At 65.1% G+C, this 22,353-nt stretch overlaps 1 protein-coding gene across 4 annotated transcripts in view; it reads right to left on the bottom strand.

The window, feature by feature from the left end:
• Positions 1–1,472: 1,472 nt before the first annotated feature.
• The window catches only part of MORN1 (MORN repeat containing 1), a 51,737-nt gene continuing 30,856 nt past the window's right edge, over positions 1,473–22,353 (bottom strand). For 2 of the 4 annotated variants that reach the window (XM_042951865.1, XM_042951863.1), the window contains 4 exons: positions 14,477–14,616; positions 14,275–14,351; positions 3,658–3,704; positions 1,473–1,784 (listed from right to left, as the gene is read on the bottom strand). In XM_042951865.1, the coding sequence (XP_042807799.1) occupies positions 1,636–1,784; positions 3,658–3,704; positions 14,275–14,351; positions 14,477–14,616 (413 nt within the window). In that variant the 3' untranslated portion in view covers positions 1,473–1,635. Of the gene's footprint in view, positions 1,785–3,657; positions 3,705–9,312; positions 9,411–14,274; positions 14,352–14,476; positions 14,617–22,353 lie in introns of those variants that run through there. The other 2 variants (XM_042951864.1, XM_042951866.1) reach the window with 2 other exon arrangements.

Below are 22,353 nucleotides of genomic sequence, written 5' to 3' on the forward strand. Positions count from 1 at the left end.
TCACCCATTCATTCAACAAGTATTTGCTGAGGGCCTCCTATGGGCCACATGCGGTGCTAGATGCTAAGGCTGTGCAAGTGAGCAAAAGCGACCACACGTCTCCCTCTGGACATTGGGGAGCAGATAAGCGAAGGGCATGGCACGTCAGCCCCGTCTGTGCAGGAGACGTGAGGCGGGTGGCGGGAGCAGGAAATGTTGCTGAAGGTGGGGCGAGGCTTCAGCGCTGGTGGCCAAGGAAGGCCTCGTGAGAAGGCGAGGCGAGCAGTCTCGGCAGCGCAAAGAGCACGTGCAAAGGCCCCGAGGCAGAAACACGCATGGCAGGACTGAGGGGCCACGGGGGCCAGTGTGAGTGCAAAGCCAAGAAGTGGGGGCAGCGAGCGTGGAGCCAGCTCTGGCCGGGCTGGGGGTCCTGGCGGAGTCTTGGGGGTGAGCTCTGACGGCCCCCTGCTGTGTGGTGTCGGGAGCGGGGGGAACGAAGTCGGGCTGGGGATGCACTTTGAAGCAGGACAGAGAAGACCTGCCTTGGACCACGGAGCAGGGGAGAAGCAGATCAGGGAACACGGGGGCTGGTGTGGGGTGCTCATCTGCAGTGCCCTCGGGGCCGGAGGGAGGCCGTCCAGTCACCACCCTCCCTGAGCCTTGCTGCTGGCCGGCCGCACCAGGACCAGGGGCCAGAGGGCGTCCCTGGGGCTGAGCCCCCGCCCGGCAGTCAGGGAGGTGAGGGAGCAGCCGGGGCGCAGGTGCAAGGAGGAGGGGCGGGTGGCCCCGCCGTGAGCGCTGGGGTGGGGGTCCTCATCCAGGAGGGAGAAGGGGCGCGGGGTCTGCGGGGTTTCTGGGCTGGGAGCAGCCGTGTGCTCTCATGGCGGGGGGCTCTGGATGCTCCTCTCCCACTCCTCACTTCTCAGGACGAGAAGTGGCGGTGGGCCTCGCGGCTGAGGGGCAAGTCTAGCCCCCCGCCCCCAGCACGGGGTGCACACAGGGTGAGCCCAGGCGTGGAAGCAGGAACTGTGCGCCCACTGGGGAGAGGACGCAGGAGGAGGCCCCGCCACCTGCCCAGAGCCCCCCTCTCCCGGGCACCGGGTGCATTTCAGAGGCAGCTGTAAAATCCGAGAAGTGTCCCTTGCCCAGTCCCTGCAGACACGAAGCTTGTTTCTGGAAAGCCAGTCACCTGCTTACTGCCTCCTGATTTCTCCTTTGGCAGCCAGTGTCCCCAGGCTGTTTGCGGGGCGGGGGGAGGAGGGGGACTGAGCCACCCTCCAAGGCAGGGGTTGTGGCAGGGAGGCAGCGCTTGCTCTGACGGCTCGGTCGGGCCAGCGTCGCTGCCAGACTCTGTAGCAGGGGGACCGGGACCGTCCCATCCCCAGCCCGGGGGGCCAGGCGGAAGGGGGTCCGGCACTCACCCGGCTGAGCCTCCACGGGTATCCTGGGTGTGCGGGAAGGGGCTTGCGTCTGGGCGAGGCACCTCTCGGCAGTCAGTGCTGAGCATTTTATTAAAGCCGGTGGCCTTGGGGTGCACGAAAGGTGGCCCCTCCGGCCCCCACTCAGGCCACTGGGAGGAGGGTGCCCTTGAAAGGCAGGGGTCTCCCTGGGGGAGAGAGGACACTGGTGGCTCTCGGGCGCATGGGGATGGTTCTTCTAGCTCAGGGATTCAGGGCCTTCTCCAGGGATGTGGGGCTGCCGGTCCGTCCCCTTCCCCAAGACCCGAAGGTGTTTGAAGGCGGTGGGCAGCACGTGGCCCAGGAAGGGAGGGTCGGTCACATCGCGGATCATGATGACATACTCCCCTGCAAAACACGGGCGCTCAGACTCGGTCCCCAGTAGTCCCCCCCCTGTCCGGGCCCCTGCCCTGGCTTCTGCCCACCCCAGACCCTGCCCAGGACCTCAGGTGTCCTCCCGGGCCCTGTGACCCCAGGACCTGGCGCGCGGAGCACCCCTCACCCCCGATGGGGCTGCATGACCGAGTGCAAGGATTCTTTTGAGAAAACTCCCCATCTTTTTAACAGAAAAGCAATTCATTTCCTCTAAAATGTTTTTTTAAATAATTAAGCCTCTGAAGACACCGTCGTCTGGTTCGTTTGAAGCCCCCGCCCGGCCGGGCTCAGGCCGGTGAGGTGGGGGGGGGGGGGGGGCGCCCTCCAGGGCGCCCCGGGGATGGAGAAACACTTTCCCTTCTGCAGTCTGTAAACTGTCTGCAGAGCTTCAAAGTTGGAGAAACCATAAAAAAGAAAATAAGAAATAACAGAAAGTGTGGTTGCCATAGAAACCGTCCTTTTCCCCTCCCCCGAGCCCGAGGGGGCTGGCACCGGAGCGTGGAAAAACCTCGCTGGGCTGGCCCGGGCTCACACCAGGAATGCGGCCGCAGCTGAAACGGGGCGCAGGAGGCGGCTCACACCGTCAGAGAGAACATTCCAGCGCCCTGGTCTGGGAAGCAGGCACTCCCCTCGCTGCACAGTCACCAGGGGCTGTGGACACCCTGTGTTCTGGCGGAGGGGGGGCGGGGGGTGGCAGGACGGGAAAGAGCCTCGGTGGGGGGGGGGGGGCAGGAATTTGCTGGGCTTTGAGTCAGTTCCTTCAGAAATTCGGGGGGCCTGGGCGGGGGCCCGCGTTCTGCAGCCCCGGGCACCAGGCCTCCCTGGCCGGCCTGGAGGAAAAGCCGCGCATGGCAACGCCACAGTGTTTCCAAGCAGCCGGTTTCTAGGTGTTCCCGGGAACACGGCTACACCCACCTGCGGCCAGCGCGCCGGCTGGGGGGCGAGCTCCGCGGGCAGCGGCCGCAGGACCAGCCCCAGCCCTCGGCTCACCTCCCTGCCGCGCTCTTCTCCCCGAGGACGGCAGGGGGTCTGGCCGGTGGCCACCGTGCCGGCCTCAGAAGCCACCCGAGGCCCGGCCCACGCGGCCTGGCCGTGGGCCCGGTGCCCAGCGTCCCCACAGAGGCGGCGCGGCCACCCGCCGGCTTCACCCCTCGAAGCAGAAGTCGCTTCTCCTCGGGGCCCGGCCCTCCTCCGGCCTGTCGCCCATCGGACCCCGCAACTGGGTGCAGGGGGCGCCCCCTCTGCCCACGCACGAGGGGCCCAGGGTCCTAAAGTAGGGCGACCACAGCATGAGCTTTGCTGGTGTCAGCAGACTCACGTGGCTGCTGTTGGGACTCGTCGCGCCGGCCCGCACGGCAAGGTGGGGGGCGCTGCCCAGAGCCCGGCCCAGCCCTCCCCCACACAAGGGGGGCTCGTGGGCCACAGGCTTCAAATACACGAAGGGTTGAGGGGGCCCAGACCTGGAAGCCTGCCGGCCTTCCGATCGGGACCCTGGACTCAAGGAGCCAGGGACGTTCGCTTCGCCCGTGGGGACAGAGAGGCCCCCCCACCCGGCACCCGCGGCCATTCCAAGGGCCCGGGGAGGGCCTGGTGGAAGCCCATCCCCCATCCGTGCCCCCTCCACCTGGGGTGCCTCTGGGGGAGCCCAGAGGGGCATGGGGGGCGGCCGGGCTGGGAGCCGCCCTCTCTGATTCCCTGGCTTCCAGAGTCAAGACGAGTGTTGAATTTAGGTGTGCGTTCAGAGGAAGGGAGTCTTTCCAAAAGGTCGGCAACGATGATACATGTGGATTGTGGGGTGGTGGGTGGAATCGGCCCCACCCCCCTCTGTCCCCTGCCGGCCACCTACCTGGGAAGGCCGCAGCCGTGGGCTCTGCGGTGGCCGCCCCGTCAGGCCTGCAGGGAGAGGAGAAGGAAGCCCCTGAACCGCAGCCCCGGGGCCCTGAGGACAACAGAGACCCTGCTGTTCCTGCCTGCCGGCCTCAGGCGGGCACAGGTGTGACCGTCCTGTCCTCCGAGGCCCATCTCTGCCTCCCGAGGGTGGAGCGTGCCCCCGTCTGGACAGCTCTCTGCCCCTGGGCCCGGTGCCTCGCCGTCTAAACCCAAACATGGCCACAGAGGCTGGAGCCAGACCCCAACAGACCCACCCCTGTTTCCACAGCTCTGCAGGATCAAAGGTTCTTTGCACGGAGCCCCCACAATGCCGAGCAGAGAGGCCACTCGGAGAAGGGCTGGCACACCGGCTCTGCCTGGAAGTGACTTACCAGTGGTGTTTATTTTCCAGCGGCAGCCGGGCTCGGCGGGGCCCTGGTGCGTCCTCCTGTGTCCCCCTCAGAGGGACCGGAGGCCATTGCTACCTGGGAGCCTCATGGGAAGGGAAAGAAAGGGGAGCAGGCAGAGACAGGCTGTGCGGGGTTCCCTGGGCCTGGACCCAAGTCCGAGGGACGGAGACCCTCACTTCTCACGCGGTGGCCGCGCGGTGGCCACAAGAGGCCCTGACGGGCAGCCCGAGGCGGCTCAATCAAGCCCAAGTCTGAGGGCTTTGACCTGACCGGGGGTTTCTGCCGGCCCGCAGGGGTGGTCACCAGGAGGCCACCTTGGGGACATGAGGGTGCCCACCTGGACCCCCAGCTGCCAGATGCACCTTCTTGGTGGGACAGAGGCCCCAGAGCGACGGGTTGGGCTTCGCCCTGAAGGATCTACCCGGGGGCCTTGGGGGGAGCCACGGGACTCCTCCCACCCCGGCCTCCGTGGCTGGTGGTGGTTTCCTGTTATCAGAGCTGGGGGTGGAGGACGGGGGCTCCCTGGCATCGGCTCGGCGACCTGCCAGGCTCCGACCCCTTGCCAAGCTTAATTACCACGGGCATGGTTTGGGTGATAAAAAATTAAAGACAAAAGATTTTAAAATTACTTCATTTTGAGCGGGGGAAATGGGCCTTGGCTGGGACCCAGGAGCCACGTTACAGATTCTGAAATGTGGGTGAGGAGGGGAACGCGGATAAATAATTCAGGACTAAGAATAACCAGAGTCTGTCAGCCTGCCAGAGTCAAGAGAAATAGACGGGGTTACAAGAATCCTGAGAGTTTTTACAGAACCCCCAGGGCCTTGAGAAATCGGGAGGCAGAGCTGGGAAGCAGCTGGGGAGTCTCGGTGTGAGGAGAGGCCAGAGGCGCCGACTGATCAGCGGACGGTTCTCCCAGACCCGCGGGGTGGGGACTTGGCGCCCTGGGAGGCGGTCCCGAGAGGCCACCTGCTGAGGGTGCACCGGGAGCCCTGGGCCGCATCGTGACAGCAGGAACACTGGGCACTGACTGTGTAGACAGCACTGAGCTGAGCCTCCAGGAACCAAGGGGGGGTCAGAGCCAGAGGAGGGGACAGGCCCCCTCTGGGAACCGGTGCCGGCGCCTCCTGGGCGGAAAAGGGCGCTGGGAGAGTCGGGACCCAGGGCCCGGGCGGGGCTGGGGACCCAGGGCTCCAGCCTGGTTTTCTCTTTATCTGTGGCTGGCGTCCTTGTCCTCATGTTTCCTGTGCTTGGGGTTCCTTGTGTCTTGAATCTGTGGGTTTATAGTTTGCGATGAGTTTGAAAACACGGTGGCCGTTATTTCTTTGTCTCTTCGGCCGCGTCCTCCCCTTGCAGCACTTGGGGGCCTCTGATTCCGTGCATGTTTGGCGGAGAGGAGCTGTTCGGCAGTTCAAAACGCTCCGCTCATGAAGTTCAGCCCTGCTTCTCTTCCTGGGCTTCATCTGGGGGGTTTCTGTGGCTGTGCCTGCAAGTTCACGCCCCTCCCGCCCACCCCTGCCCATGCACATCATCTTTGGGGGGTGAGCCCACTCCTTCACGCCTCACTTCTGCCGAGCGTGGCCGGTCTTCCCTGCTGGACACACAGAATCCAGTGACGACGTCTCATACTGCCGTCTACTGGCTCTTCCATTGGTGTCCTTTCTGGGTCGGCTTTGATCGGTTCATTTTTCCTCATCATGGGTTGTACTTTCCTGCTTTCTTTGTGTGCCTGGTAATTTTCGGTCAGATGTCAGACATTGTGAATTTTACTTTCTTGGCCACTGGATGCTTTTGTATTCTTATAGTCTTGATGCTGTTTGGTTACTTAGAGACGGTTTGATCCTTTTGGGTCTTGCCCTTAAGGCTTGCAAGGTGGGGTTCGAGATATGGTTAATTTATTCCCCACCACTTAGTACTCTTCTGACATCCTGTGAGTTGAGGTCTTCCGGACTGGGCCCTGGACCGAGCACTCTTCACAGCCCCGTGTGAGCTCCGGGCAGGACTTGCTGTGACCCTCTCGCTGGTTTTCCTGGCACGTTCAAGCACGTTCCTCACGCTCTGCAGATCTCTAGGACTCCCCTCTCCCGTGCTGCCTCCTGCAAACTCTAGCTGCCTTAGCTTCCCGGGACTCCCAGCTCCTTCTCTCCCCTCGTGGGGACCCCTGAGCCTGCGGGGTCCCCTCCCTGCACTACAGCTGGAAATGCTCTGGGAAGTGAGCTGGGCCTCTCAGGGGCTCCCTCTTCATCACATGATACCCAGTGTCTTGAAGGTTGGCCATGGTTTCCTGGATCTTATCCGGCCTGTTACCTGTTTACCTGTGGGAGGGCAAACCCAGCCCCTCATGGTCCCGCATTTACAGACCAGACTGAGACGTGGTGCTCAGATGGCCCCAACTCGTGTCTCCATGGCCCAAGGGCCGGGGCTCCTAGTGGGGGGCAGGGCGTGAGGCCTGTGTGCCTGCTAGTCGGGGTTGTCCTTCCAGGGCCCCCAAGGGGCATATTGTCCTGACTGCTTGTGTCGCTGTGAGGTGGGGCCTGGACCAGTGTGAATACTCTGTGGCGAGGTCCCCGTGGTGGGTCTCCTGGTCCCCATCAGGCCTGGCGGGCCTCACCCGTGGGGCCAACGGCCAAGCTGGCACGAGGAGGGGACCGGACAGCCTCCTTTCAGGGCCGACAAGTAACCTGCAGGTTCCTATCAGGTGCGCAGATACCTGAGTGGCCCACAGGCCCAGCTGCCCTCCCCTCGGCACCGCTGGCCCCGCCGCTCCCCCTGACCCGTGCCTTTCCCTTTCCGTAGGACCCGAGAGTGTCCTGTCTGAGCCGAGCCGGGCAACCTCAGCAGGCTCTCCTCACTTCACCTCTTCCAGGACAAGCGTGTCTCAGGACTGCACTGAAACACCATGCAGCCCCCCAGGGATGCGCCTGGGGACTCCGTCCCACCGGAATTACCAGCAGCATGTCTGACCCTCAGCAGAACCACTGCTGAGGCGAGGCCCACGGCAGCCCAGGCACGCCCAGGTGGGCGGAGCTGTGGAAACGGCCATAATTGAAGAGGAAGCCTGAGGCCGCCCAGCCAGACCCTGGCCCAGTGGGACCGGAACCCGGCGACCTGTGCACGCTCGTCCCTTTCCTGGGCAGCTGAACAGAGGGAGGCAGCTGGGGAGGGGACGTCAAGACCCCACAGTCAAGCTCACGGTGGGTGGCAAGAGAAAGGGGTTCCCTTGGGGGGAGCCAAAGGTCTCTAGCAGCCTGTGTGACCCGGGCCTGTCCACCCACAGGCCCACCAAGGGACCTGCAGGGCTGTGGGCAGGGTGGCCCCGTGGCCCGGCAGAGGAGGGCCGTTGGCTACAGACCCGACTTAGGGCTAGAGGGCTGGGGAAGCAGGCCCGCGGCTTGGTCAGGCCTGGTCCTGACCCTGGCTGTCATCAGTTTTTCAGGCTGAGGTGGGCACGTGGGCAGGGCATGGGGTGTGGAGGCCCTGAGACCTGACCTGGGCACGGGGACCAGTCTGCCTGGGGCTCAGCGTGGCGAGAAGGCACCCATATCCTGGCTGGGGAGAGCTCCCCGCCCAGAGCCGTCTAGGTCAAGGCCCCGGGTCCCGGCCTCTGCCCACAGCCGTGTGGGCATCATGGCAGTCCTCCGGTACCGATGGGATGTGCCGGCTTAGGGAACCGGGGAGCCACGGAGTCCAATGTCAGTCAAGGCAGGGATTGGGGAAAACTGCCACCCTGAGGGCGTGTGGCCCGCAGGGAAGCGACCCGGCTCTCCCGACCTGCTCACGTGGGATGGGAGACCCGGGGCCCTCTGTGGCCCCCACACAGAGCCCATAAGGAATTTCCAAAATCAGAACATCAGCTAATTGTTGGAGCACAGCTGGCCCGGATTTGGGGCTGAGCTGGAAACCATCACCACTCCCAGGGGACCCCTGGGAAACAGGAGCCTCAGGGCTGTGGGTCCTGAGTGACGGCCACGGGCACAGACACGGGGTGAAGTGGGCACGCAGCCCCGGCTGCTCCCCCTCTGCCGAGCGTGTTCTGCTCCACGGGGCACCCAGGGGCACTGGGGTCACACTGCCACAGTGGCCCCTGCAAGTGAGGCCCCTGCTTGCACAGGCGGGAGAGCGGCCGGGGGCCTCGGATGGCAGGGCGGGGAGGGGATGTGAAGGTGTCCCCCCCTGGCCTGCAGTGGGCGTGTAAGGGTTAAGGCCCCACCTGCCACCAGCCTCCAGCCTCGTCGTGCTGTGCTGTGGGTGGGGTGGGGTGAGGGCGCCCCATCAGCCCAGCTGTTCCCGCCTGGCCCTCACACCTGCTTCCGTTTATTACTCCTGCTGGGACGATGGGGCTCAGTTCTCCATCTTTAGAGTTTCTGAGGAAGCAGAGAAACCCATCAGTCTCCATGTCTGATTTTCCATGAACACGCCCGGAGGAGCTTCCAGCCCGGGGGTTGGGGGGGGGGGGTGGAGGCCGGGCCCACTCTACCAGGGGCCGGTGGCCAAGGAAGGGGTGACGAAGTCCCCAGGGGACCAGAGCCCTCTGCCTGGCTCCCTCTTGTCTTGGGAGCCCTCCCCCACCGCGCTGCCCTGGGGCTCATCTGAGATCAAGCTACCCGTCCCCCCAGCCCCGCACTTTGCTGGGACACCCCTGGGAGCAGGGCTGCCCTACAGCAGACACATTGCCTGGTGACGCAGGCTGCAGGCCGAGGAAGACCTTCCTAGCTGAGGGGCCGGCGTGTGCCAAAGGCTGGCGGGGGGGCGGGGGGTTGCTGTGTGTGGAGAACAGGGCGGGGGCCCAGGTGAGCTGGAGGGGGTGCCGCAGGGCAGAGGGGCTGAGGGCTTCACCCCGGACCTTTGGGTTACGAAGCACGCACTCCAGTCTCCTGAGCTGAGCCCTGTGTAGGTCACAGAGCGGAGGGAGAGAGGGTGGGGGGCACCCAGAAGTGGCCCCAGAGGCGGCCGTGGTGCAGGGAAGGGGATGCATGAACCCCACCCGTAGGGCAGCGTGGGGCAGTAGCTGGCTGGGCCCCGCGAGGAGCCAAGAGGCTGATCCGAGGGCCTTCCCGATTGGACCCTGCACTGCCCCCCCACCCCGCCCCCTCACCCCCGGCGCTCAGACGCGGGACAGGCCACCAGCCTGAGCCTGTCGGCCCTGGGACCCCGGTGACCCTGGAGGCCCCCGCCCAGGGCCCTGCTCTTCCCTGGGAGAGCCCGCTGTCCACCGCACGCTTCTCGCTGCATTCCTGCGGAGACATTCCTGGCATATTACGGAATTTCACAACATGACACAGGGCCCCGTCAGTTCCTGAATGATGTGGAGTTGGGTCAGCTGCAAAAGACGAAGTCTGTTGTGTAAATGTGGCTGTGAGTCTGCCCGGCCGCCCGTGAGAATTCCACTGAAACAGGGCATTCTCCCCCAAACCCTAAGTGCGTGTTTTGTAACAGCACAACGCGGCGGCCAGTCTGCCCGGGGGTGGCTGGGGGCCTCGGGCCGACCTTGCCCGTGACTGCTCACTGCCGGCTCAGCACTCGGCCAGCCGGAGCCTGATGTGCTGGCCGGCACAGCCCCTCCCCTGCTCACCCGGAGAAAAATGGGTTTAATTAAGACTTCCGCGATTAGTCACTTCATCAGTCACCAGGCCAACACAGATGGGGCCAATTACTGTTTTTACTTGAATAGATATTTGGTGCTGGCAACCCCTCCGGGCAGGGTCGCGCAGGTGACCGCTGAGCACCTGACGCGGGCCTCTGACCTCTTGGGGAGGCTGTCCAAGCCTCCATCCCGGGCTCCTCGATGACCCTGCCCCGGGGACACGGGTCCACCTGCCTTGCCCCCTCCTCTGCCCTGGGGTCTGGGTGCTGTCCCGTGAGACCACCACTGGCTGGCCCCGCTGAGACCCGCAGATGCCCCGGGCAGGGCCTCCAGGGTCAGCCGGATTCAGTCGGGCAGGCCCGGCTGGGGCCCTCGGAGCACAGCCCCAGGCCCTGGGGATGCAGCCTCGCCCCGGGCCGTGGGCACAGAGGGTCAGCCTCTGGGCTCCTCGCAGGGCCTGGCCAGCGACTGCCCCTCTCTGCTCCAGGATGGGGTCCGTGCGCAAACCCCGAAGCCATCTGCAGACCACCCCCAAGTGGGGTCCACACGGAAAGCGCCCACGTGACCCTGGGGAGGTGGGAAGTCAGGTCCCAGACTCTGAGGGAAGAGGTCAGGGCCGTGATTCATGCCATTTCCCGGGACACGGCTCAGGGCCCCCGGGACAGGGCTCAGGGCCCTCCCAGCAGGGACTCTGCTGAGCATGGCTCGCTGGGGTCTGTGGTGAAGCGCTCCGAGCGGGCTGGGGGCTGGGCACGGGACCACATGGCTGCACCTAAGTGCCCCCTTCCCCAGGCGGCACGCCCCACGAATAAACGGTGAGAGCACGTGTGCTGGAGGGTAGAAGCCACTGCGGGCCCAGCGGCCTTGGCGGGTGACCCTTCACCTCCCTTCCCTTCACCAAAATGCACAAAGGTGATTCTCCTTAGTCACTGACGATACCGATACCGCAGAACTGCGCCTGGAAGCCAGTTCTCTCCCTTCTTATGCAAATCAAACCTCCGCCAGGCTCTGAAATGACAGGGTGGCGTGACCTTCTTCATCTTTGTGAGTATGGAGGCACCTTTTTCAGTCATTTCCATTGGGCGAGCCTCCTGGAAGTCTACACTGGGCTGCTCAGCGGGCAGGGTGAATAAACGAGCAAACGACTAGTGGACTGTGGCTGCTGGGGGTCACCAGGCAGAGGTGGGCAGCCCAGGGCACACAGGTGACCAGGGGCGGGAGGCTCGGCGAGGACGCAGAGGCGGCCCCTGTCCGTGAGGCCGCACGTGGGCACGGGCCACGCCGCCGCCGACCCTGAAGCTGACCCGGGTCCCCCCGGGCGGGCTGGCGGCTGCCCAGACCGCTTCGGACATTCAAGTCAGCCCCGCGGCCCCGCCATCCCTCGGCCTGCGGGAGCTCTTGGACTGTGCCGACACCCACAGGCCATTCTGCGCCCCTGGACCCTGGGCGCGGGGAGGAGGCGGTGTGCGGGCAGAAGCCATCTGCACACACCCCCATCTCGCCCCCACGGAAATTGTTAACACCTTGGGAACCTTGCGTGGGGACCCTGTTTGCCGACTGGCCGGGGACTGGGGACAGGCAGGAGGCAGGCTTGGAGCAGTCTGTCACCGGCTTCTGCCAATATCTCATCTCATCTGAGTGAGTGGGAGGGAACCATGCAACAGGGAGGGGGCTCTGGGGTCGCTGGGGGTGGGGCAGAGGAGGCAGGTGGAGCCTGGTGGGGAGAGGGGGCTGCCCCCTCCCGGCCTTTGGCCTCCACGGTCCTGCCTTCCGCCCTCCAGGGGGGCTCACTCTAGACCCGGAGGCAGGCTGTCAACCCACAACCAGAAACACAGACTTCTAGGCCGGGATGCCTGGCTGATCTGTGGTCCATGCGTTTGCCTGAGGCAGCCTGGGGTGGGGGGGCCGGGGGGGGGAGAGTCGACAGGGCCCTGTGCCCCATTTCGGGGTCTGGGTCAGGCCCAGCAGGCCCGCTCCCCATTACAGAAAGTGGGGTCTGAGTGGTGGCCTCCCCGGGAAGTTGAGGTGTCTGTGAGATGACATCACAGCCCATCCTCAGCAGGCGTGAGGTTGTTGCGTGCCACGTGGGGGCTGGAGAGGGGCAAGGACTTTTGGGGCAGAGAGTGCCAGAGCCTCCCTTCCCCTGCCTCCCTCGTGGGTCTGGCGTTCTCAAATGAGAGCCCCAACCCGGGACCTGGCAGCCGAGGGCTCCGCAGAGTCAGGAGCATCTCGGTCCCCCCGGTCCCATTCACGTGGAGGCAACCGCCCTGCAAACACCCTGACCCCGGGGGTGGGCCAGACCGGAGCCACACATCTGAGACCCCGAGAGGGCCTACCTTAACGCAAACCAGACCCAGGGGGAGGTCCGGGGCCCCTGATCTGCCCGAGTCCGCCTCGGTTGCTAGAAAGGATGCTTTTCTTAGGATTCTAAAAGGTGGGCTTCTGGGGTCAAGAGCCAGGTTTGGATGCTAGTGTGGGATGCTGGTGCCTGAACCAGAGTAAGGAGCTGGGGGGGGGGGGACATGGGGACGGTCCACATCCCCGCAGCAGAACTGGTAGGGGGTGCTGGGGCAGATGCTGGGGGCCTCGGGCACTCTTCTGTGGGTGGGGGCTGGGCTGGGGGGGCCACAAGACACCCAGATCGGGTAGGGGGCCTCGGGGGCACAGAGCAGGGGCCCTGGAGAAAGTGGCTGTTCGGGCAGTGGGGTCTGAGGCAGGTGACGTGCCACACGGACCCTGTGACAGGGGCAGGGGAGGTGGGCTCTGGGGGGCGCTCGGCGGCCACAAAGGGCTTTGCGCGTCACTGCTCAGACCTGTGCCTGCCCCCGAGTTCCCACTGAAAGCCATCCCTGCAGGGGTCCTCTACTCAGAAGACCTTGGAGCCCCGGCCACGGGCACCGGGTCACAAGCCGAGCCCTCCTGGGATGGTGAGGACCCCGGGACGAGGACACTGAATTTCAAGCACCAGAACCGACAGAATGAGCGGGCGCTGCCTCCTGCCCTCAGGAGAAACCAGACATCGAGGGCCTTCTCTGTGCCGGAGGAAGATGGTTCCTCGTCCCACAGCCCCCAGCTGCCCCCGTTACAAAAGGGAGCAGTAACTCTGCCCCGGGCACGGATGGGTCTGTGCGTGTCGACGCGAGTTATTCCGCGCGCGTTGCAGCTTTGGGTCCCACGTGCGTGCCCGCGACCGAAGCGCGGGCTGAGTGTGGCGTGTCAATGTTCAGCAGGATCTTGGCTTTTTTTTTTTTTTTTCTTAAAGTCTGTGCTTCTCCACTTACTGTGTGAAGCGGGCCTCATATTTGATTCACAAACCGTGACTCAGAACGACACAGGGTGGCACCTTCCCCTGGAAACAGCTCGTCCCGGCTCCGCCTCGCGAGTGGGATCAAAGGCTTGTCAGCCTGCCGATACTGTGCCAGCCTCCGGGTGTCCCGGCCCGTCCCACGCCCGCTGGCGTCACCGATGAGCAATCTAACTGCGGAACGTCCGCAGGCTGCGGCGGCTCAGGACGGATGCCGCGGGCCCTCCTCCCGTTTCTACTCAATGCCTTATTTTCCTAGGGTTTTGCCGTTGGGTCTGTGCCCACAGGCCTCTGCTCTTTTGTGAGGCTATTTCGACGGGTGCCCCGGAGCAGACCGCGTGAAGAGAGATGTGCGTGTCCCAGGCCACAAGAGGCGCCCGGGGCATGCTGGCCTTGGCCACTGCCCCTCCTCTCCCGGGCTGATGACAAGGCTACACACAAGGGTCAGAGGCCTGCCCTTGCCAGCAGGTGGGCGACTTCGAAGGCCTGGTGCCCCTCCCCCAGGGGCCACGTTCTCCCCACCCCGCCTACAGAGGGAGGGTTCCTGCCTTCTAAGAGCGGGCCGGCTCTCAGGGTCTCAGCCACAGCTTCCCGATGTGCTGGTTTCGGCCCCAGCTCTGCTCTGCACCCCCCAGAGTCCCCACGGAACTGCAAACCGGGTTGGGGAGAGGCCGGGGGTGCCGGGGGCTTGGGGGGCAGGGAGGTGAGCTCAGTCCCACCTGAGCCTTGGGCCACACGGCCTGGCAGGGGACAGGATGCTCCCACAAGCAGTTGCCAGGAGTGATTTCTCTGGAACTCAGCCTTCCTCCTGGCAGGGCCCCGGGCTGGAAAGAGCGTGTGGCCGAGGGACTGGCAGAGTGGAGTCTCCTCGGCCCCCACCGTGGGGCTCGCAGCCCCGACCTGTGTGTCTGCTGCAGGATGGATCACGGGCCTGCGGCAGGTATGTGGCGGGCCTCTGGCCACCTCTGCCCACGCTGTGGGCCCCTCCTGGCCTCCGAACACAATCAAGGAGCATCGTCCCTTCCGTGGGCCACCCTGCTCTGCCAACCTGGACCAGGGCCCGGCTCCCCTGAGGCTGGGAGCCTGGCTTCTCCTGCCGTCTAGGCCGCAGAAGTGCGTGCAGCCCCTGGGCAGACGGAGACCATGCCTGTGGGGTCACAGGGTCGCCCGCCTGTGGGAAACCGAGACCCCGGCCCCTGCACGGAGCGCACACCTGGGGGGCCCCACCTGTGGTCCCGCTGATGGCGAGGCCGGACCAAACCCCCCGAATGCCCTGAGTCGGTCAGTGTCTCCTACCTGCTGCCTCCTGGCGGGTCCTGCGTGGTGGGCGTCCTGCCGGGGCCCAGGCCCCCTCTGGGCCTGCCACCTGCCTTCTGGAAGGAGCAGTGGGGGAGGGTTCAGAGGGGCAACCAGCACATGGGCCTCGGTGCCGGGCACCGTGTGGACAGAGCCCTGGGGGGGGGGGGGGGTGTCTCCCTGCCCATACCCATGCCCATACCTCACAGGGGTCGTCCAGGAAGAGGACGGGGCTGTACCCGGCTGGGGGGGACCCAAGGCAGACGTCCGAGAACCGGGCACAACCTTGTTCCACTCGCCTGCAGTCCTCAGGACAGTGGGGCTCGCATCCCCGGGCTTCTCCTGGAAGGTGAAGGACAGAACATCCCTCACACAGCACAAAGCTAAGATGGGAAAGAACCTGTCACACGGCCCCTGACGCAAAGCTTCTGTAGCTCGGCCGGCGGGGGCACTGGCCGTGTGGCTGGGGGGACGGGGGGGTGGGGCACAGCCTGCTCTACACTGCGCAGGCTCTGTGCGGGTATATTTTGGGGCCCCCGGCCTCTTGACTCCCCCTCACCTGGGGTCCACCCTGAGAGCCCTGCAAGCTGGTGCCCTGGGGCTAGGAGGGTCTCCTACCACACAGCCCGTTGTCTGAGGCCCTGGGTGCCAGGTCAGGACCCGGAGGAGGACATTTCTACGTCATGGCTGCATGCTAAGGTGATGTCGGACCAGGTCCAGGAAGAGTGTGGAACATGGGGGCCGCTGGCAGCCACCAGCCCCCACAAGGGGCGAGAGCCCCCCAGGAGACCCCCAAATCCTCCAGGCTGGGCTGGCCCCTGCAGGAGGTACCCCCACCGTGGACCCTGTCCATCCTGGCTTTCCCTACTCCTCCCCTCCCGGTGTCCCAAGGTGCGACGGGGCGTCTCCTGGCGGTCCCCTCCCCAGGCTCTGCCGCACTAGACAATGGACCTACAGCCCTGGCTGTCCCCTCCTTCTGTCCCTTGCACAGAAAGCTGGCTGCTGAGACGGGGTCGTGAGGTTGGTGAGGGCCACCGGCACTGTCCCAGACACGCGTGCGTCGGGACCCGCTATCCTGTGGGGGCTGGGCTCCCAGCTCTCCTGACTGACCTCTGTCCTGAGGTCCCTGCCGGCTCTCACACAGGGAGAAGCCACCAGCAGGAGCTGGTCGAACCGCAGGGAGGGGGCTGGACGGGGCCGTGGGGACAGCTGGAGGTGGACAAGGCAGGCTGGACGCTCCCGCCAATGGGGGGAGCTCAGTGGGTGGAGGGCGTCTCTCATCCGTGCCCTGGATGGGGCCCAGGGGCCGTAGGCATTAAGTCCCCTTCCCTGGAGCCCAACTTCTGCAGGGAGAGATGCCTACGGGTCCCAGAAGTATTTCCAAATTACAGGTAGGGAATTATTTCTCTCAGAGGGGTCTTAATGTCATCATTATGGCGCATTATAAAAAGTAAAGTCTTTCCTTCTGCAAGGACATTCTTTAACTAAAGTCCTCCTCTCCATTAGCTTTTGCTGTCCCCACACTATTTATGTCCTGGGCAACGACTGTGAACCGCGTTGCTGACGGCATGATTTCTGTTTCTGAGCGCAGCGACGGTTTCCAGCGGGCCTGAGAGGAACCAGTTGTCTGTTATCGACGCCTCCGGCCAACGAAGGCCCCGGCTCTGTGTCCTAATACCCTTGCCAAGGTGACCGTGCAGGAGTGGGTCCCCAGCGCCCGCTTCCGACAGCAGCAGCATCAGACCCGCACCTGAAATGTGCCGATTTCCCCAGGCGGGGGTGGCCGGGGGACGTGGGCACGGGGCCCGGAGCACATCGCCTCCCTGGGCTCAGGGGCCCGACGACCGCGGCGCCCGACGCACCGACCTGGCACCAAGCAGCCGCCCGCGGATTCTCACGGGACTCCCAGGGCCTGTCGGGGCTGGGGCTCTGCGGTCACAGCCCCGTGGTGAGGAGCCCCGGCCCAGAGAGCGCCGCGGTGCTGGCCTGCCCACCTGCCCGCCTGCCCGCTAACACCACGTCACCCAACGCGGCCAGTAGGCGCGTGGACGACCAAGTTCGGTTCAGCCACAGGCTTGACGTTCTCCATCACCTCCTGCCATTCATCGTCCCCGGACGAGAAGCGGCTCCGAGACCCCTTTTGGTCGAAAGCCAGAGAAACCCAACACCAACGGGCTTAAACCAAAGCGGTGGCACGTCCGCGGTGCGAGGAGGGGTCCTCGAGATTCGGCCGCTCGGGCCCAGGAGGCCTCTGGGCGCCAAGGCCCCTTCCCCACAAAGTGCGGCGGCCACGTGGAACTCGCGCACCTGACCGCCCCCTCTCCCCGGGCCATCCCCGAGTCTCAGATGTGACGCTGCCTTCCCAGAACCGGGGCTCAGCCTGCAGCCGCCGCTCCTGTCCTGTGCCCCCCAAATTCAGCCCCAGCTCTTCCCGCTAGAGCTGCTCTCGCGGGGCTCCTGGGCTGATCGCAACGCTGTCACCACAGCCTGGCCGTGCTCGGGGCCCCGTGCGTCGGCCCCTCTTTTTGCACACGGCCCGGTGGCCTCCTTTGCCTCCGTGTCTCAGCTGGACCGTGGCTTCCCAGGTCGTGCGTCCAAGCGGTCCTTCCGCTTGTCTCTGCCCTGCGTGTGCGATGTCCCAAAAGGTCAGGCCTCCTGCCGTCCCCAGCCACCCCGCCCGTGTGTGGACCGCGGCACAGGGCGTTTGTGGGATGGGTGGTGTCCCGGCCAGGCCAGAAGCCTCCTATGCACCTTGTGCCCCAGCCCATCGTGGAAGGTCAGGGAGAGACCTTGTGGACCCTGCTTGGCCACTGAAAGAGAACAGGGCTCTCTGGTCGGCTTAGGAGTTTAAAATCCACTTGGAAGGGCGTCCTCTCAGAGTGCCCTCTGTCCCGGAGCAGGAGGGCCCGCAGCCCAGGGCTCCACAGGGTTTGTTGAGAATCTGGGTTTCCCACAACGGGGGGCCGCTGTCCTCGGCCCTAACATCGGTGCACCTTGCCTGGGCACCAGTGGCCGCAGCTGACCCCCACCCCCCACCTCCACTGCTGGAGGCCGGTCTCTTTTCTCCCCCGTCCGTGCCCCTTTGGGTGGGCGCCTTGCTGCCCGTGGGGGTGTCCACCACATTCGTCCAGCTCCCGCCTCCTCGGGTCAGTCACCCACCTCCGCTCCCTGCGGACAGCTGCACGTGCTGCCCCCCAGACCCAATTCCTACCCCAGCTCCGGCTCGCTCGACCAGAAACGTGGACGACATCACCGATGTCCCCCCGTCCTGGTCTCCCCTCAGCCGCCATCACAGGGCCCAGCCTCGCACCTAGCACAGGGACTCACCACTGGGTGAGACCCCCCCTCCAGCCCCAAACTCCCACTGACCTCCTCCTGCGTCCTGAGCACATGCCAAGCCCTGTGGCCACAGGACTTCCGGGGCCAGCCGCACTGGCTACTCCTCACGTCTCGTCCTAGCTCACGACCGGGCCGCCACACTGAGCCTCTGGACGCTTGGCCCCTCTGGCCTCTGCTCACGCCCTGCCCCCGGGGTACTGTTGCAGGTGTCCTGTCCCGGTGGCCCTGGCCCGGCCACCATCCATCTTGCTGTCACGGGGTGGCCATGTGCACCCCCAACACTCACCCCCTCCTGCGGCCCCTTCCTCACCTTGTCTGCCCTGTTGGCAGAGCAGATCCCCCTTCCCGGCCGCGCTCCTGGCCGGAGCCCCCACCCTCCGAGAGAGCCGCCTCACCACGCACCAGAGTCTCAGGGGACCCATTGTTCTCCTCAGCCTGGGGACAACGTGGGGACAGCGTTCTGGGGCGAGGGTCCCGCCCTGGCCTGCAGGGGCCCTTGGAGCTGGTCCTGGCCTCTCTAGGGGGGCACTGGCCAGCCTGGCTGACCCTCGAGGCAGGGCCCCTGCCCAGAGATGCCGACCCCAGCTCCCGGGAGTGATTTCTGAGGCCTCTATGTCGATTTTAATCATCAGCAAGATAAAGGTCACTGCTGCGTCCGGGGGGGCGGGTGGGGGGCGACTGGTAACGGGAGGCTGCACCGCGGGGAGATCGGCGCTTGACCTCTCTGGGAGGAAATGTCGATTAATTATCTTTTTACGGCCAACTCAATTAGACTCCCTAATCACCTGTGTAGGACGCGGAGACAAAGGCGGAGCGCGGCCCGAGTAAACAAGGCTGCGCAGGCCGGGCCGCGACCGTCAAACGGCCGCCGGGGGGCCCCGGGCCGAGAGCCAGCCACAGGCTGGAATGTTTTCTTCATTTGTATGAAGAAAAAAATAAAATGTTATCGGCCCTGAGGGGCCGAGAGCCGTCTCACGTGGAGGTGACCAGACACACCGCGTTAGTCTTTAGGGCAGAGGCTCAACCGGCCAAGGAGCTGCTACCTTCCAAAGGCAGAGCGGCCTGTTCGGCGAGGACTGGCGGGGCCGGGGTCTCCATGGCCCAGAGGGCGAGGAGGCAGCGTGAGTGCTGGGCAGGGCTGGTGGGGGGGGCACCCTTGGGCCCCTTCTTGGACGGCCCGGTCTCCAGATGAGGGCTCCCTCGAGGCCGCGACGCCCCCCCCCACCACCCACCACTCGGTTTGTCCACTGGGCGCCCGGGCCCGAGGCGAGGGCTGGCCCGACGTGACCACGGGGCAGGACCTTCCAGGTGCTTCCGCTCCACCTCGACCGGATGTGTCTGCACGGTCTGCACCCAGCATGGAGGCGCCCTGGGGACCAGCCCAGAAATAGGCGTCCCCGCGTGGGGGGTCTCAGGCCCCATCTGGGCTGCAGGATGGAGGGCCCGCCTGCGGGCAGGGTTTGGTTCAGGTTTCTATCCAGAGGTTTTCGAATCCATGAGTTTCCCAAGGAGCCCGTGTGAGAGCCAGGCCTGCAGGCAGCTCATGGCCGGGCCTGGCCGGGCAGGTGTTTAGAAGCCCCGTGCCCTGTGGTGGCTGCGGTGGACCAGGAACCCGGTCCCTCGGGCTGAGCTCGGCAGGGCCGGTGTCTGGGGCCACAGCACCGTTCCTGACGAGGAACCCGGTGACCGCCTTCCCTCCCTTTACTGAAGCGTAGAAAATGGATTTGACACAAAGCCACGGTCCCCGTTGGCCCATGACCTTTCTGGATGCTCAGACTCACTGCCCCGTCCCTCTTCTACACGTGTGTCCTTCCGAAGGGGGCTGTATGTGCGCTCCGCAAAGTGGTTAAAGCCTCCTCCTTCCAGAAATGCCAACAGACACTTCCTGCGGCCCCGAGGGCACGCGTTACCTCCAGGCTCGGCTCCTGGGCTCGGTTGTGCTGGAATCTCAAAAAAGACTCGAAAGGGGCCGGGACTCTGTGGTCAAACCCGCAGGACGGGGGGGGAGGCACTGATCTGGGGTTCTCCCTGAGCCTGTCTCTGATGTCCCCTCATCCTCGACTCCGGGAGCCTCCGGCAGCCAGGCTGTCTGTGCCTGGCTGGGCAGAGCGAGGCCAGGCTGCCCCCGAGGTGACCAACGCGGGGACACCAGCCCTACGGGGCTAGGCAGGCAGCCTGACACCACACAGGGCTCCCCCGAGGGGTCCCCTGCTCATCCAGCGGGAAAGCAGCAGAGGAGCGGCCCTGGGGACGCGGGGTCTGGACACCGCGGCTGACCTCCAGCTTGGCTCCTGCGCAGGTATCGGCCGGGAGGCTGCGCCTGGGGCTGTCTTCTTGGGCGACACACGCGGCAGTCCTGGGGGCTCTCGGGACGGACCTGGGCAGAGGCCTCGGGGCCCACGAACGGGCCTGGAGCGTGGCAGCTCTCCAACGGAGGGGGCCGCCTGCAGGTGCGGACGGTGGCAGGACAGGCCGGGACAGTGGCTTGGGGCTCCCGGCCAGTCCGGGGTCTCTGGGGTCTCTGGACCCCGAAGCTCGCCTCCCACGAGGGCTGGAGTTGGCCTTGGGCCGGGGTTGTGCTGATCCCAGCAAGACAGAACTCGTGGCCCCGTGTTCTTTCTGGGAGGGATGAAAGGAGATTTGTTGTGTCTCTGGGAGCTGCCGTCGGGGGAGACGCGCTGCGGGCAGCAGCCTTTCCTAGGAGAAGGAAGCTGGTCCTGAGGCTTCCAGAAAGGCCTCGAGGGGCCTGCGGCCCACCAGCGGAGCGTGCTGTGAGGGGCCGGGCACTAAGGAGCCGGCCGTGACCAGGGGTGCGGGCACACGCTGACACACACACCCCACAAGGGAGGTGTGCACACAGATGTGCACGGTGCCACACGAGGGTGCTTACACACACAGGCCCACGCTCAGCACACGCCTGGCCCACGGCCCCTCAGTCCCGGGCCGAGCCTCGGCCAAATCCCACACCTGCAGGTCTAGCTGGCCATGGGCAGCTCCTCGGGGTGGTGCTGGGTGCCCGGAGGCTCCCTGTCCCCACACTGCCCTGCCATGGGGCCTGGGCCAGGCCTGCCCCACGCCCACCACCGCGCCAGGAGCGGAGACTCCGGCAGACCCCTCCCCAGAAACTTGGCCAGGGGACCCTGGACAGGTCAGAGAGCAGGGTGCCGGCCTGGCCTCCCGCCCTCCTCGAATCCCCTGCCTGAAGTGGGTCCTGGATCCCAGGGGCTGCACCCTGTCCCAGGAGAGACCCCCACCCCCACCAGCTCATGCAGGGGCCTGACACCCACTCCCAGGGGACAGAGGCCCGTAGGCAGCATTGTGGTGATCAGAAGGCCACAGGCTCTGTGACGTGGAGGGGGGGGGTCAGACACAGTGGCATAAACTGCCCCAGGAGGGCCCCCGGGGTCAGGCTTCTGGCAAGCAGGGCTCTGACCACAGGAGACTGGGAGCCCCTGCCAGCAGGTCCCAGCAGGGGTCCCAGCGCAGGCTGCACAGGGGCAGCTGGCGAGGTGGGACATGTCCCCTCCCCTCTGTGGCTCAACTGTCAGAGGCTAAGCCTGAGGCAGATGAAGACACAGACGAAGTCTCCGTACCTGGGCGGCCTGGTGGCCCTAAGCCGTCTGGGGCCTGTCCCTAGGCCACGGGGAAGGGCGCCCACCCCGGCCCACCCTGCCCTGGGGCAGGGCATCCTCACTGCCAGTGTCAGCATGGAGACCCCTTCGGGGGGACAGGCCTCCGAGGCCGCGGTCAGGGGCAAAGAGAAATCCAAGCTGGTTCTGGGTTGCTGAAGGCACATCCGTGCCTTCTAGAGCCGTGTTCGCAGCCGCCCCCCCAGGCACATCCATGCGGGCGCAGGCTGGCCACCACGCGAGATCTCGGCACCTGACACAAGCCCAGGCCAGCCTCCCTCCCTCCTTTCTCTCCGGGGCCCCCCGGAGGTCTGCTGTTAAGGGTCCCGGGGGTGTTCCTGGGGCTCCTGCCCTGTGGCTGTGCCCACGCAGCCCCAGGACCCATGAGCGGCAGGTGGAGAGGTGCCGGGGAGGGTGGCCAAGGCTGTGGGAGGGCTCACTCCGCGGGCTGTGGTCTCAGATCGCGTGGCCCCCCCACCCCCGGGGTTGCTTGGTTTCAGATGGTCGCAGCCCCTGACGAGCAAGTGTATCCCCTGCTCACGGCATCGCCTGGAGGCACCGCAGGATTTTCCTGTACTTGTCTGGGATGAGCCCCCCCCTGCCCCACCCCCCCCCGTAGGATTCCTCCACAGGAAATTCACGGCACAGATTTCCCTTTAAAAGCCAGGATCTTTCACGGTAGCTACGCTGCCATAATTAACCATAGACAATTAATATTAAAATGCGTTACCTCCCCCCTCTCCCCCCCCAAGGCAATGAAATTCCCAGAAGTTCTCTGCTATACGTTGAGTCGCTTATTGGCAAGACTGCATTAGCAGCAAAGGGCACCTTGATTTTTAAAATCATCTTACAATTAGGGATGATTCTTCGCAGACCGCATCTGACGAATGCCCGAAACCACGTGTTCAACAAATGGAAAAGAGGGACCACTCACATCAGTCGGAAACATTTCCTGGGAGGGTTTTGTGCCTTTCACTCACACACACACACACACACACACACACACACACGCTTGCAACGTGAGGTTCTCGCCCTGCTAGGGCTTTATCGGGTTCCCAAATCCAATTTACGGGGATTGTCTGGGCCGAGTGGCCCGCCTGCCAGCGTCCCT

The sequence above is a fragment of the Panthera leo genome, chromosome C1 (assembly GCF_018350215.1).
Source record: "Panthera leo isolate Ple1 chromosome C1, P.leo_Ple1_pat1.1, whole genome shotgun sequence".
NCBI classification, from domain to species: domain Eukaryota; kingdom Metazoa; phylum Chordata; class Mammalia; order Carnivora; family Felidae; genus Panthera; species Panthera leo.